At 48.6% G+C, this 16403-nt stretch overlaps 1 protein-coding gene across 1 annotated transcript in view; it reads right to left on the reverse strand.

Annotated features, from left to right (window-relative positions):
• LOC311118938 (C-myc promoter-binding protein-like) overlaps nt 1–16403 on the reverse strand; it is a 129498-nt gene that overhangs the window by 21115 nt on the left and 91980 nt on the right. The window contains exons 19-27 of the mRNA XM_084193688.1: nt 13499–13643; nt 10888–11016; nt 10446–10538; nt 5701–5832; nt 5081–5239; nt 3845–3979; nt 3292–3547; nt 2043–2898; nt 1562–1808 (exon numbers count right to left, since the gene is read on the reverse strand). Of these exons, the coding sequence (XP_084049814.1) occupies nt 1562–1808; nt 2043–2898; nt 3292–3547; nt 3845–3979; nt 5081–5239; nt 5701–5832; nt 10446–10538; nt 10888–11016; nt 13499–13643 (2152 nt within the window). The remainder of the gene's footprint in view (nt 1–1561; nt 1809–2042; nt 2899–3291; nt 3548–3844; nt 3980–5080; nt 5240–5700; nt 5833–10445; nt 10539–10887; nt 11017–13498; nt 13644–16403) is intronic.

The following is a 16403-nucleotide window of genomic DNA, read 5'->3' on the forward strand; positions in this document are numbered from 1 at the left end:
TACCTGGTTGTCTAACCCTAACTCCTCCCTCTCTCCTCCCCAGGGCAGTACCTGGTTGTCTAACCCTAACTCCTCCCTCTCTCCTCCCCAGGGCAGTACCTGGTTGTCTAACCCTAACTCCTCCCTCTCTCCTCCCCAGTGACAGGGCAGTGCCTGGTTGTCTAACCCTAACTCCTCCCTCTCTCCTCCCCAGGGCAGTACCTGGTTGTCTAACCCTAACTCCTCCCTCTCTCCTCCCCAGGGCAGTACCTGGTTGTCTAACCCTAACTCCTCCCTCTCTCCTCCCCAGGGCAGTACCTGGTTGTCTAACCCTAACTCCTCCCTCTCTCCTCCCCAGGGCAGTACCTGGTTGTCTAACCCTAACTCCTCCCTCTCTCCTCCCCAGGGCAGTACCTGGTTGTCTAACCCTAGCTCCTCCCTCTCTCCTCCCCAGTGACAGGGCAGTACCTGGTTGTCTAACCCTAACTCCTCCCTCTCTCCTCCCCAGGGCAGTACCTGGTTGTCTAACCCTAACTCCTCCCTCTCTCCTCCCCAGGGCAGTACCTGGTTGTCTAACCCTAACTCCTCCCTCTCTCCTCCCCAGGGCAGTACCTGGTTGTCTAACCCTAGCTCCTCCCTCTCTCCTCCCCAGTGACAGGGCAGTACCTGGTTGTCTAACCCTAACTCCTCCCTCTCTCCTCCCCAGGGCAGTACCTGGTTGTCTAACCCTAGCTCCTCCCTCTCTCCTCCCCAGTGACAGGGCAGTACCTGGTTGTCTAACCCTAGCTCCTGCCTCTCAAGGCAGCAATATGTTACCTGTCTGTCTGTGTGTGGCTGTCTAGTAGACTACACAAGGGGCTCCATCCCTCCCTCCCCACTCCTCCTCCACTCACCCCCCAGTGACAAGGCAGCAATATGTTACCTGTCTGTCTGTGTGGGGCTGTCTAGTCGACTACACAAGGGGCTCCCTCCCTCCCTCCCTCCCCACTCCTCCTCCACTCACCCCCCAGTGACAAGGCAGCAATATGTTACCTGTCTGTCTGTGTGGGGCTGTCTAGTCGACTACACAAGGGGCTCCCTCCCTCCCTCCCTCCCCACTCCTCCTCCACTCACCCCCCAGTGACAAGGCAGCAATATGTTACCTGTCTGTCTGTGTGGGGCTGTCTAGTCGACTACACAAGGGGCTCCCTCCCTCCCTCCCTCCCTCCCTCCCCACTCCTCCTCCACTCTCCCCCCCAGTGACAGGGCAGTACCTGGTTGTCTAACCCTAACTCCTCCCTCCCTCCCTCCCTCCCTCCCTCCCCACTCCTCCTCCACTCACCCCCCAGTGACAAGGCAGCAATATGTTACCTGTCTGTCTGTGTGGGGCTGTCTAGTCGACTACACAAGGGGCTCCATCCCTCCCTCCCTCCCTCCCCACTCCTCCTCCACTCACCCCCCAGTGACAAGGCAGCAATATGTTACCTGTCTGTCTGTGTGGGGCTGTCTAGTCGACTACACAAGGGGCTCCATCCCTCCCTCCCTCCCTCCCTCCCCACTCCTCCTCCACTCACCCCCCAGTGACAAGGCAGCAATATGTTACCTGTCTGTCTGTGTGGGGCTGTCTGTCCGTCTGTCTGTCTGTGTGTGGGGCTGTCCAGTCTGCTCCTCATGGGACTGCGTCTGGGCGGGCTTCTCCTGGGGCTCCTACGGGGCCCGGGGCCGTTCCTTTGAGGGGAGATGATGGAGCCCTCTGGGTCCCCCAGGCCCTCCTCATCCACATCCAACAGGGAGGAGCAGTCAGGGTCCATGCCCAGAGAGGACACACTCAGACGGTCACAGTTCCCATCCTGGAGGGGGTGGACAGGGTATACAATGGAGGTTCAGGAACAAAATAAAAATGTTGCTGCAACGTGTCTGCTCTGAGAATCTGGGAAGCACCCAGCTGCATTAAGTAGTGGTGTGGACAAGACACTTGTTCTGATTCATGTCGCACAGTATTACAAAATAGCTTTATGCCATTCAGAAATGTGTTATTTTGACGCACCACTATAACACCCTCCATTGACAACCAATGAGCGTACCTTGGTGGGCATGGTGTAGGAGGTGGCCAGGCGAGAGTACCACTTGCTAGCCTTCTCTGCTACACCTTTCCCGGCTGAGAACATGCTGCTCTTAAACACATCCAGGGTGGGGGTGAGGAGCTGGTCCAGGGCGAAGGAGGAGGAGGACATAGAGGGGGACAGCAAACCCAGGTCCCTGTCTCTCTCCCTCTCCCGGTAGGGGCTGGGGCGTGGGCTGGGGGTGGGGGTGGGGGTGGAGCGGGGACAGGAGGGTGAGGACCAGAGTCTCTGTCTGCCAGGCTGGGAGGGCGAGGGGGAGTGGTAGGTCCTGGAGCGCGGTAATCCTCCTGTCCTGAGAGGGGAGCTATGGGGGAGACTGGCCCGTCGAGGTGTGGTGATGAGTGGGGGAGGAGGGTGGAGGAACAGGGGACTGGAGGGGTCTTGGAGGTCCATACTGGAGGTCCGGCTGTTCAGAGGAGAACCCATATGGTTCATGTACATCTCTATCTCCCTAGCCAGGTGGTCTCGGCGGCGGCCCGTAGGGGTCGCGACCCCATCCATCTCTACTTCCAGGTCGTCCTCTCTGTCCCCCTGGGACTTGGACTCAGCCGCCAGGAGGGACAGCGGGTCGAAGCCTGTCTCGATCCCTGTTCGTTTAACGGCTCCCCGCGAGGCTGAGGCCACACCCACACTGCCATAGCTGGCGCTGCGTTCCACCGTCCTCTTCCTTGATTGGCTGGTTTTAGCAACGCTCTCTGTGGTCGGTCCGTCCAGATCTAGGTCCTCCAGATCAAAGATGGCGTCTGTGTTATTCTTGTCCTCGTCACTGGAGTCCCTCTCCTCTCCGTCTTCTGGGCTGTCTCTACGTCTGCAGCGCCTTATGGATAAATGAATAGATTAGATTTAAAAAATAGATGCAAATACATTTTGATATTCATAATTTACTGATCACCAAAGGGGATATTTAATTTCAGAAGCATGAACATAAACAGAGAGGAGAATATGAAATCCATGACCTTCAAATATTAATGCAGGTTATTCTCATTGAGATGACATTTTTTACATTTGACATTTTTAGTCATTTAGCAGACGCTCTTATCCAGAGCGACTCACAGTTAGTGAGTGCATACATTTTCATACTGGTCCCCCGTGGGAATCGAACCCACAACCCTGGCGTTGCAAGCGCCATGCTCTACCAACTGAGCTACACGGGACAGCTATTGTGCAAGATGGCAGCGGTCAGTAATGTTCCACATCAATGATCATTCACCTGGTTCTACCCCCTGCTGCTCCGACCCCCTCTGACCCTCCCAGGGCTAACGACCGGGGCCTCTTGGTCTGGCAGGTCTGGCTGAAGCTGGTCCCCTGGAGGATCTTGGCGTCTGCCCCCAGGTTCTCTGCTATCCTGGCTGGGTCAGTCTCTCCCTGGTGCAGCCCCAGACCCAGCACGGGAGTGCCACTGCTACCACTGGCAACCCTGTTGTCTCCACTCAGTCTGCGCCCTCGCACACCCTGCCAGTCATGGCCTGGAGAGGAGAGGAGAGGAGAGGAGAGGAGAGGAGAGGAGAGGAGAGGAGAGGAGAGGAGAGGAGAGGAGAGGAGAGGAGAGGAGAGGAGAGGAGAGGAGAGGAGAGGAGAGGAGAGGAGAGGAGAGGAGAGGAGAGGAGAGGAGAGGAGAGGAGAGGAGAGGAGGGGAGGGGAGGGGAGGGGAGGGGAGGGGAGAGTTACAGCTGGCTCACCTCCTCCACCCTGCACTACAGAGGTATTAAATACATAATGGAAGACAGACAGTCAATAGACTATGGATTACAGTTATGGCTCACCTCCTCCTCCTCCTCCACTACTCCCACTGCCACCTCCCTCCTCAAGGGCACTGAGATGTCTCCTCCTCAGACTGTTAGCCTCAACTACACCTATCTCCTCCAGACAGAAGGTGAACAGCAGACCTGCTACATGGTCTGGAGAGAGGAGAGAGAGAGGGAGGGAGGGAGGGAGAAGAGAGAGGGAGAGGTAGGGAGTGGGGTAGGGAGGGAGGGGGGAGGAAGTGGGAGGAGGGAAAAGGGAGAGAAGAGAGAGGGAGGGAGGAGGAAAGAGGGAGAGGGGAGCGAGGGAGGGTGGAAGATAAGGAGGGGGAGAAAGAGAGGGGAGAGAGGGAGGAAGGGAGGGGGAGAGGGGAGCGAGGGAGGGTGGAAGATAAGGAGGGGGAGAAAGAGAGGGGAGAGAGGGAGGGAGGGAGGGGGAGAGGGAAATGGGGAGGAGAGGGAGTTAGGGGGAGGAGGGAGGAGCAGGAAAGAGAGAGAGGGAAGGAGGGAGAGCGAGGGAAGGAACGGAGGGAGGGGAAGAGGGTTAGAGGGAGAAATGGACAAACAGAACGACAGAGAGGTAGAGAAAGACAGACAGAAAGAGAGAATCAGTGACTAGTTAGTTTCCACTCTAATAGTTTGATATTAAACTGATTATGGCAGTAGGCAGTTTATGCAAAATTCATGTCAACACCTTACTCTGTTTATCCGGCAGGTAAAAATCGAAGTAAGCATACGCTGTTTTCTGAGCAATCTTTCAAATTATTAGGACATGTAAACACCTTAATCGGCGTTCCAGTGGTGTTTTTGATCTGGGCATGTGTTGGCACCAGCTGAGAGCCTCCCTCTTTAGCGCGAGGGAAGTAAGTTAGGAACAACTAAATGTATGTGTCTTAGAAATAGTTTTCACATACAAAGTTTATACGTCCCAACTCAGAATCAAATATGCTTCCCAAAAATAACAGGTTCACTGTGGTAGACAGTTAATTTTTAATTGGCGATTTTCTGCATTTATCAGAGTGCTATCAGGTAGCCTGATTTCAGATGTGTCCATTTAAACAGGATTATTAGGGGAATCATTCTTCTTGCAAAGCATGTAAACGTTTTAATCAAACTATTATATTAAATCTGACTATCCACAATAATCACATTATTGTGTGCATGTAACCGTACTCAGTGTTACACCAATAGTAACTAGAAGACATTGAACTCTACAATAGGAAAAAGTAGAAGTAGCAGTTCCAGGTATTTATTTACCTGTGCTGGTTGACCCCTTGGGCTCACAGGCTGCATCGTCATAGGGACAGTTGCCGCGGACGATGCCGGAATTATGCCGCTTGAATGGACCGTTGACCTCTGGGAAGTCCTGTTGGGGGAGACCGTCTCCACTGCCCTTAGCACTCTCTGTCTCCGACACTGGACACACACACACACACACACACACACACAGATATGCAATTAGTACAATCACACCAACAAATACTCCTGAGATAAGAACGTCAAAGAATGTACATGCAATCATCAAGCCTTTTATGTTGAGATAACGGATCATATTTACTATATAGACCTGAAGAGATGATGCTGACAGCATCGTGGGACAGACAGACAGTCTAGACAGACAGTCTAGACAGACAGACAGACAGGCAGACAGACAGACAGACAGAGAGACAGACAGGCAGACAGACTAGACCTCCACCAGAGAGCAGCAGAGAGACTAGACCTCCACCAGAGGGCAGCAGAGAGACTAGACCTCCACCAGAGGGCAGCAGAGAGACTCTGAAGAGCAGACCGCTCTAGCTGTAGCATCAACGTTCAGCATGGATGCAGCAGGGGGGGGGGATCTAACAGAAGATCTATAACTCCATAGCAACACTCACAGGAGCTGCAGTCCCTCTCCTTCTTGTTGTCCTTGTCCTGGGTACTGTCCCTGCCCCTGTCCAGTGGGGTGGGCCCTCCTCTACGCACCTCTTCTTTAGATAGGGAGTTATACCCCAGGTCTGACTGGTCACCTGGAGGAAGGAGGGAGTAGAGAGAGATAGTTAGTGCACTTCTAACCACAACTGGCTACTCCAAGAGACGCCTCTCCTCATTTAAAACACTTAAATTGAGCTACTCTAACACTGTTCCCTAGAACCAAACAATTAGGAATGGTTGACTGCTCCGCTCTAGCATTGAGTTGAGTATTCTGTCCTATCACTTCTTAGCTGGTTGGTCTCACGCTGTGCTGAGTACAGCATGCTGCAGGAGATCAACGGAACACACTATAGTTTCCTACTTTCATCTCCTCATCTCTCGAGGCCCATCACTGTTGCAGTGAGAGAGGTAACGTGTATAGATGCACAGTAAAGATACAGAACTCTACTGCAGTTTGACATGATGTACTGTACTGATGCTGTGGAGGAGAGATCTGACGATCTCAGTATCTATTTCAGTTCTCTTACTCTACCTCACATACCGGAACACTTCAATGAAAAGCCCGGGAGTTTATTTGCTTAAAAAAATCACTAAATACAACAGGCGCTTATTAGAAACAGGCTTCTGTTTGAGCCAGGCGTCTACTTCCTTATCAGCTGTTAGCAGCCAATGAATGGTAAGCAGTTTTTTACTGGCGATAAATTTTTTGTTGTTGTTGTCATTACTGAATTATTAAATGTAACAAATAAAACATTAAACCTCGTAAACAATATATGGTAATTCATAAACAATTCATTTAGACGTTTATTCGCTGAAATGTGTACCGTTGCACGGCTATTAAAAGGTATAGGTGGCTATTTGAGACTGTGTTCAGTTGAAGTTTTATGGTTTTGTCAATCTTGATTTCCCTCTCTCTCTCTCTTCTCTCCCTCACATTTCTTACAAGCTCACGTTCACTCCCGTCTCTCAATTTCTAACTGCAGAAAGAAAGAAAGAAAGAAAGAAAGAAAGAAAGAAAGAAAGAAAGAAAGAAAGAAAGAAAGAAAGAAAGAAAGAAAGAAAGAAAGAAAGAAAGAAAGAAAGAAAGAAAGAAAGAAAGAAAGAAAGAAAGAAAGAAAGAAAGAAAGAAAGAAAGAAAGAAAGAAAGAAAGAAAGAAAGAAAGAAAGAAAGAAAGAAAGAAAGAAAGAAAGAAAGAAAGAAAGAAAGAAAGAAAGAAAGAAAGAAAGAAAGAAAGAAAGAAAGAAAGAAAGAAAGAAAGGGTGCGAGAGAGAGAGAGAGAGAGAGAGAGAGAGAGAGAGAACGTTTGTCTCTCCTGGCCACCAGCTAGCTGTCTGATCTGAGTCTTTCATCTTTCCCATGATCCTCCCTGCCTGCCTCTCTGTCGTTTGTGAATAAAACATGAATCTTTACCCCGACCGGGCTTGTATGAATCTATACTGAACAAAAATATAAATGCAAGATGCAACAAGATTTTACTGAGTTACAGTTCATATAAGAAAATCTGCCAAACACTTTACACCTTGCATTTATATATGTATCTCTCTCGCTCGGTCTCTCTCTCGCTCGGTCTCTCTCTCGCTCGGTCTCTCTCTCGCTCGGTCTCTCTCTCGCTCGGTCTCTCTCTCGCTCGGTCTCTCTCTCGCTCGGTCTCTCTCTCGCTCGGTCTCTCGCTCTATGATAAGATGGTAACTTGTGAAACTAACTCCCTTAATGAGCAACACGACCCTCCACCCAACCCTCAGACTGCCCTACTGAACTACAACACAGTCCCTCTGCTTCCAGAGACTTCTGGAGTGTAGTGATCTGTATCATCTAAACCAGGGGTGTCAAACACACGGCCCGGCCCGCGAACCCATTCAATCTGGCCCGCAGGGGGTTTGAGTTAAAAACTATCTGGGGAAAACGATCTCAGTTGACATTGAAATGACTAAAACCAAATGAAAACTGTAAAAATAATAATGGACCTACATTTATAGTCTCTTCACTCTGTCCAGCTTGATAACAGTCATTTATAGTCTCTTCACTCTGTCCAGCTTGATAACAGTCATTTATAGTCTCTTCACTGTGCCCAGCTTGATAACAGTCATTTATAGTCTCTTCACTCTGTCCAGCTTGATAACAGTCATTTATAGTCTCTTCACTCTGTCCAGCTTGATAACAGTCATTTATAGTCCCTTCACTCTGTCCAGCTTGATAACAGTCATTTATAGTCTCTTCACTCTGTCCAGCTTGATAACAGTCATTTATAGTCTCTTCACTCTGTCCAGCTTGATAACAGTCATTTATAGTCTCTTCACTCTGTCCAGCTTGATAACAGTCATTTATAGTCTCTTCACTCTGTCCAGCTTGATAACAGTCATTTATAGTCTCTTCACTCTGTCCAGCTTGATAACAGTCATTTATAGTCTCTTCACTCTGTCCAGCTTGATAACAGTCATTTATAGTCTCTTCACTCTGTCCAGCTTGATAACAGTCATTTATAGTCTCTTCACTCTGTCCAGCTTGATAACAGTCATCAAAATGAACGCTAGACAGTCAGGGAGAATCGAAAATTCAAAAAGCGATGGATATGGGACAATTTTTTGCAAATGTTGACAGCGAGGACATCTTACAAATTTTAAGTGCGGCTCTCCAGTCATCGGTGAAGACCGAATACGGACTGAGAGGCAAAATGAGTTCGACACCCCCGATCTAAAACAACATTCCGCTTTAAAAGTGAAAGAGAGGAAAACCTAAAATAGAGAGAGGTGAGTAAAGGGAGGAGTGCAGAGGACACAGTGGAGGAGATGAAGAGTGGACGGAGAGAGAAAAAGAAGCCAGAGAAAGAAAGGAACTAGACATAGAGCGAGCCAGAGAGACAGAACTAGACATAGAGCGAGCCAGAGAAAGATAGCCAGAGAGACAGAACTAGACATAGAGCGAGCCAGAGAAAGATAGCCAGAGAGACAGAACTAGACATAGAGCGAGCCAGAGAAAGATAGCCAGAGAGACAGAACTAGACATAGAGCGAGCCAGAGAAAGATAGCCAGAGAGACAGAACTAGACATAGAGTGAGCCAGAGAAAGATAGCCAGAGAGACAGAACTAGACATAGAGCGAGCCAGAGAGACAGAACTAGACATAGAGCGAGCCAGAGAAAGATAGCCAGAGAGACAGAACTAGAGATAGAGCGAGCCAGAGAAAGATAGCCAGAGAGACAGAACTAGACATAGAGCGAGCCAGAGAAAGATAGCCAGAGAGACAGAACTAGACATAGAGCGAGCCAGAGAAAGATAGCCAGAGAGACAGAACTAGACAGAGCGAGCCAGAGAAAGATAGCCAGAGAGACAGAACTAGACATAGAGCGAGCCAGAGAAAGATAGCCAGAGAGACAGAACTAGACATAGAGCGAGCCAGAGAAAGATAGCCAGAACTAGACAGAGCGAGCCAGAGAAAGATAGCCAGAGAGACAGAACTAGACATAGAGCGAGCCAGAGAAAGATAGCCAGAGAGACAGAACTAGACATAGAGCGAGCCAGAGAAAGATAGCCAGAGAGACAGAACTAGACAGAGCGAGCCAGAGAAAGATAGCCAGAGAGACAGAACTAGACATAGAGCGAGCCAGAGAAAGATAGCCAGAGAGACAGAACTAGACAGAGCGAGCCAGAGAAAGATAGCCAGAGAGACAGAACTAGACATAGAGCGAGCCAGAGAGACAGAACTAGACAGAGAGAGCCAGAGAAAGATAGCCAGAGAGACAGAACTAGACAGAGCGAGCCAGAGAAAGATAGCCAGAGAGACAGAACTAGACATAGAGCTCGCCAGAGAAAGATAGCCAGAGAGACAGAACTAGACATAGAGCGAGCCAGAGAAAGATAGCCAGAGAGACAGAACTAGACATAGAGCTCGCCAGAGAAAGATAGCCAGAGAGACAGAACTAGACATAGAGCGAGCCAGAGAAAGATAGCCAGAGAGACAGAACTAGACATAGAGCGAGCCAGAGAAAGATAGCCAGAGAGACAGAACTAGACATAGAGCGAGCCAGAGAAAGATAGCCAGAGAGACAGAACTAGACATAGAGCGAGCCAGAGAAAGATAGCCAGAGAGACAGAACTAGACAGAGCGAGATAGCCAGAGAGACAGAACTAGACATAGAGCGAGCCAGAGAAAGATAGCCAGAGAGACAGAACTAGACATAGAGCGAGCCAGAGAAAGATAGCCAGAGAGACAGAACTAGACATAGAGCAAGCCAGAGAAAGATAGCCAGAGAGACAGAACTAGACATAGAGCGAGCCAGAGAAAGATAGCCAGAGAGACAGAACTAGACATAGAGCGAGCCAGAGAAAGATAGCCAGAGAGACAGAACTAGACATAGAGCGAGCCAGAGAAAGATAGCCAGAGAGACAGAACTAGACATAGAGCGAGCCAGAGAAAGATAGCCAGAGAGAGAGGCCCAGAGAGAGAGAGGTAGAGAAAGATAGTGAGAGAGAGAAGTTAGAGAGACAGAGAGCAAGAGAGAGGGTGAACGAGAGAGAAAGAGAGGGTATAAGCGAGAGAGAGAGAGAGAGAAAGAGCGAGAGAGTGAAAGAGACATAGATTGAGGTCGAGAGACACTGAGAAAGGGACAGAGTATCAGAGAGAAGTGTAGGTAGTGAAAGAGAGAGAGCCCAATAGAGAGAGGTATCCTGAAAGAGAGAGAGAGTGAAAGAGAGTGAGGTCATACTTTTACCTGAGTGGCGGGGGGAGTGGAGGTCAGAACCCCCCCAGTGTGAGTGACCCGACCGGATGTCCGACCCCACACCGCCCCAGTCCCCGCGGCTGACTGCATGCACGGGCACACACAGCACCGACAGGCAGGGAGGGAGGGAGGGAGGGAGGGAGGGGGCAGTTAGGTAGGGGGACAGCAGAGCAACCATAGTGAAGGAGAAAAACATTGAGACAACAAGCCGTGAATGAAGACAGACAGACAGGAAGGGTGTAAGGGAGGAAGGAGCAGGCAGAGAAAGGAGGAGGGAGAGAGCAGGGAGCAGGTGGAGCAATGAGGAGGGAGAGAGCAGGGAGCAGGTGGAGCAATGAGAGAGGAGGGGAAAAAAGACGTGTCAGACTGAGAAAAGGTGTAATAAAGATGGCGGCCCCCGTGAGGCGTAGTCGGCAGCCATTTTGGGGTGTACCTGTGCTACGCCTATCGTCAGTGGGGTCTACTTTGATGGAGTCGGTGGCGTAGGGGCCCTGCTCGGCCGTGTTAGTGTCGGCAGAGCTATCCAGGCTGCCGTGACTCACAGCGTCCAGGTCGCTGCCATCTGCCCAAAGACAACAAGGCGTTAAGAGAAACCCGGACACCATTTTGGCTCCTCAAAAACAACAAGGTGTTAAGGGCTGAATTACTTTTTATGTGATGGTTCTTCAGCGAGAAATATGTAGCCTAAATCAATGTGTCTGTGAGGGATTTGCAACTTTCAGTGAAAACCAATATTCTGTGAGGGATGCGTGTGAAGCAAGTGACCTTCTCTACAGGCGTCTGTGAAGCGCAGCAAGGAGTGGTCCACGGGCTGGATATCAACACAGTCTGGGGCCGTCTGGCTTTAGACCAAGTTAAATATTATGGACTGGAACTGTAGTGTGTGTGTGTGTGTGTGTGTGTGTGTGTGTGCCAAGACACCTTTAACCCAGATCCAAGTGGGTCAGTGAATTGAAGCAACAGTGTTATAGGTCACTGGAGGACTACAGTGTTTTATAGGTCACTGGAGGACTACAGTGTTTTATAGGTCACTAGAGGACTACAGTGTTTTATAGGTCACTGGAGGACTACAGTGTTTTATAGGTCACTGGAGGACTACAGTGTTTTATAGGTCACTGGAGGACTACAGTGTTTTATAGGTCACTGGAGGACTACAGTCTGTTATAGATCACTGGAGGACTACAGTCTGTTATAGATCACTGGAGGACTACAGTGTTTTATAGGTCACTGGAGGACTACAGTGTTTTATAGGTCACTGGAGGACTACAGTGTTTTATAGGTCACTGGAGGACTACAGTGTTTTATAGGTCACTGGAGGACTACAGTGTTTTATAGATCACTAGAGGACTACAGTGTTTTTAGGTCACTGGAGGACTACAGTGTTTTATAGGTCACTGGAGGACTAGTCTGTTATAGATCACTAGAGGACTACAGTCTGTTATAGATCACTGGAGGACTACAGTGTTTTTAGGTCACTGGAGGACTACAGTGTTTTATAGGTCACTGGAGGACTACAGTGTTTTATAGGTCACTGGAGGACTACAGTGTTTTATAGATCACTAGAGGACTACAGTCTGTTATAGATCACTAGAGGACTACAGTCTGTTATAGATCACTAGAGGACTACAGTGTTTTTAGGTCACTGGAGGACTACAGTGTTTTATAGGTCACTGGAGGACTACAGTGTTTTATAGGTCACTGGAGGACTACAGTGTTTTATAGATCACTAGAGGACTACAGTCTGTTATAGATCACTAGAGGACTACAGTGTTTTTAGGTCACTGGAGGACTACAGTGTTTTATAGGTCACTGGAGGACTACAGTCTGTTATAGGTCACTAGAGGACTACAGTCTGTTATAGGTCACTAGAGGACTACAGTCTGTTATAGATCACTAGAGGACTACAGTGTTTTTAGGTCACTGGAGGACTACAGTGTTTTATAGGTCACTGGAGGACTACAGTGTTTTATAGGTCACTGGAGGACTACAGTGTTTTATAGGTCACTGGAGGACTACAGTCTGTTATAGATCACTGGAGGACTACAGTGTTTTATAGGTCACTGGAGGACTACAGTGTTTTATAGGTCACTGGAGGACTACAGTGTTTTATAGGTCACTGGAGGACTACAGTGTTTTATAGGTCACTGGAGGACTACAGTCTGTTATAGATCACTGGAGGACTACAGTGTTTTATAGGTCACTGGAGGACTACAGTCTGTTATAGATCACTAGAGGACTACAGTCTGTTATAGATCACTGGAGGACTACAGTGTTTTCTTTATAGCTAACTAGAGCAGGGTTTCCCAACCCTCTCCTCGGGCCCCCCCCAGACATTTCACATGTAATTTTTTTACCCTAAACTGGCACACCTGATGTAATTAGTCAGCTAATCATCAAGCCTTTGACTAAACGAATCAGGTGTACCAGTTTAGGGTTAAAACAAAAAAGTGAAAGGTCTGGAAGGGCCCGAGGAGAGGGTTGGGAACCCCTGCTCTAGAGAACTAGAGGGTCTGGAAGGGCCCGAGGAGAGGGTTGGGAACCCCTGCTCTAGAGAACTAGAGGCCTGGTCATGGCTGACCTGGAGGTGTGCTGGTGCCAATACAAGTTCACTGCACATGGAGAGAAGATAGAGGAACTTTTGACAGAATTATTTTCTGAGTTCTAAGTTCTGCCAGACAGCACCACGCCTCAAAGGGTGTGCAAGGTGAGTGTGTATTTAATGTATTCTGATCTGAAGGTTTAAACTGAATCTGTTCTATCTAATGTGATGAGTGATGTATTGTATTATGTATGTGCTATACTGTATGTGTCTGAAACGACAGACACCTCTCACATTGCTCTTTCAGACACATTCACTCTTACAGCTTCACATCAGATCCAAACCAAACACATACATTTCATAAAGAAGCATGCACAGTTGTCTTGTCTGTCAGACAACTCAACAACCTCACAAAAACCTCACAACAGTGTTAAATTCACAGCACTTCACGATCACAACCTAAGCCCGTCACTCTGATGGGCTTAGGCTGCATCGTCATGGTTACCTGACAGAGGGCTCGGAGTGGGTGGAGCCTGCTGTTTCCGTAGCGCCTGTCTGAACTGAGCCACACCCATAACCACGTTCCTCAGCTTCATCCACATGAAGTAACCTCCTCTGGTACTGGAGGGCCAGGTAGACTCTAACACCGCCTGGAACAGGAGGAGGAGGACAGGAGGAGTGGAGAGGAGGAGGAGGAGGAGCGGAGAGGAGGAGGAGGAGTGGAGATGAGGAGGAGGAGTGGAGAGGAGGAGTGGAGAGGAGGAGGAGGAGGGGAGAGGAGGAGGAGGAGTGGAGAGGAGGAGGAAGAGCAGAGAGGAGGAGGAGGAGTGGAGATGAGGAGGAGGAGTGGAGAGGAGGAGGAGGAGTGGAGAGGAGGAGGAGGAGGTGGAGAGGAGGAGTGGAGAGGAGGAGGAGGAGGAGTGGAGGAGGAGGAGGAGGAGATGAGGAGGAGGAGGAGGTGGAGAGGAGGAGGAGTGGAGAGGAGGAGGAGGAGGAGGAGGAGAGAGGAGGAGTGGAGATGAGGAGGAGGAGGAGGAGGAGGAGGGGCGAGGAGGATGAGGAGTGGAGAGGAGGAGGAGGAGGAGCGGAGAGGAGGAGGAGGAGGAGCGGAGAGGAGGAGGAGGAAGAAAGAAGCATAACTATGAACTCACTGATATAGGCTACACTTCCTTACTTACACACAAACTCACATATAGCCTAAGTACACACACACAGACACACACACACACACACAGACACACACACAGACACACACACACACACACACACACAGACACACACAGACACACACACAGACACAGACACACACACAGACACAGACACACACACAGACACACACACACAGACACACACACACACACACACACACACAGACAGGAATCATTGTAATTCCATTCAGCAGACCAACAACAAAAGCTCTTCTATAAATGACAGTAGCCAGTGTTGCTGTCCATCCTGGTAATACTGCTGGTAATACTGCTGGTAATACTCCTGGTAATACTGATGGTAATACTCCTGGTAATACTGATGGTAATACTCCTGGTAATACTGATGGTAATACTGATGGTAATACTCCTGGTAATACTGATGGTAATACTGATGGTAATACTCCTGGTAATACTGATGGTAATACTCCTGGTAATACTGATGGTAATACTGCTGGTAATACTGCTGGTAATACTCCTGGTAATACTGATGGTAATACTCCTGGTAATACTGATGGTAATACTGCTGGTAATACTGCTGGTAATACTCCTGGTAATACTGATGGTAATACTCCTGGTAATACTGATGGTAATACTGATGGTAATACTCCTGGTAATACTGATGGTAATACTCCTGGTAATACTGATGGTAATACTGCTGGTAATACTGCTGGTAATACTCCTGGTAATACTGATGGTAATACTCCTGGTAATACTGATGGTAATACTGCTGGTAATACTGCTGGTAATACTGCTGGTAATACTCCTGGTAATACTGATGGTAATACTGATGGTAATAATCCTGGTAATACTGATGGTAATACTGATGGTAATACTCCTGGTAATACTGATGGTAATACTCCTGGTAATACTCCTGGTAATAATCCTGGTAATACTGATGGTAATACTCCTGGTAATACTGATGGTAATACTCCTGGTAATACTGATGGTAATACTGATGGTAATACTCCTGGTAATACTCCTGGTAATACTGATGGTAATACTGATGGTAATACTGATGGTAATACTCCTGGTAATACTGATGGTAATACTCCTGGTAATACTCCTGGTAATACTGATGGTAATCCTGATGGTAATAGCATTATAGCAGAGGTGAAATTACGTTGCTGAACACACTCACACAGACATATTTATAGCATAACATTAGAGGTGACATTAGGTGGCTGTGTGGAGCTGGATCAGACAGCCATACCTGCCGTAGTGATGACAACACAATCCTCAAAGGCCCCCCCCGCCCCCCTAAACTCTGTCTATGGTGTCTTCAGCCACCTTACATACAGCCTAATGAAAGAAGGACATTAACCTTCCGCCGTTATCAAGCCATCTATTTCAACACACACACACACACACACTTTCCCCAGACATCAACAGGCTGCTGATAAAGACCTTCCAGATGAACAATTCTAATCCACCGGCTGCTCTGGGAGCAGGTTGTGTGTCTGGGAGCATGTCTGTCTGTGTGTATGAGTGTGTTAATATAACTCCTCACTGACAGCCCAGGCTAATATAACTCCTCACTGACAGACCAGGCTAATATAACTCCTCACTGACAGCCCAAGCTAATATAACTCCTCACTGACAGACCAGGCTAATATAACTCCTCACTGACAGACCAGGCTAATATAACTCCTCACTGACAGACCAGGCTAATATAACTCCTCACTGACAGACCAGGCTAATATAACTCCTCACTGACAGACCAGGCTAATATAACTCCTCACTGACAGACCAGGCTAATATAACTCCTCACTGACAGACCAGGCTAATATAACTCCTCACTGACAGACCAGGCTAATATAACTCCTCACTGACAGACCAGGCTAATATAACTCCTCACTGACAGACCAGGCTAATATAACTCCTCACTGACAGCCCAAGCTAATATAACTCCTCACTGACAGACCAGGCTAATATAACTCCTCACTGACAGACCAGGCTAATATAACTCCTCACTGACAGACCAGGCTAATATAACTCCTCACTGACAGACCAGGCTAATATAACTCCTCACTGACAGACCAGGCTAATATAACTCCTCACTGACAGACCAGGCTAATATAACTCCTCACTGACAGACCAGGCTAATATAACTCCTCACTGACAGACCAGGCTAATATAACTCCTCACTGACAGACCAGGCTAATATAACTCCTCACTGACAGACCAGGCTAATATAACTCCTCA

The sequence above is a fragment of the Coregonus lavaretus genome (assembly GCF_964263955.1).
Source record: "Coregonus lavaretus genome assembly, contig: HAP1_SCAFFOLD_767, whole genome shotgun sequence".
Taxonomy (NCBI): Eukaryota; Metazoa; Chordata; class Actinopteri; order Salmoniformes; family Salmonidae; genus Coregonus; species Coregonus lavaretus.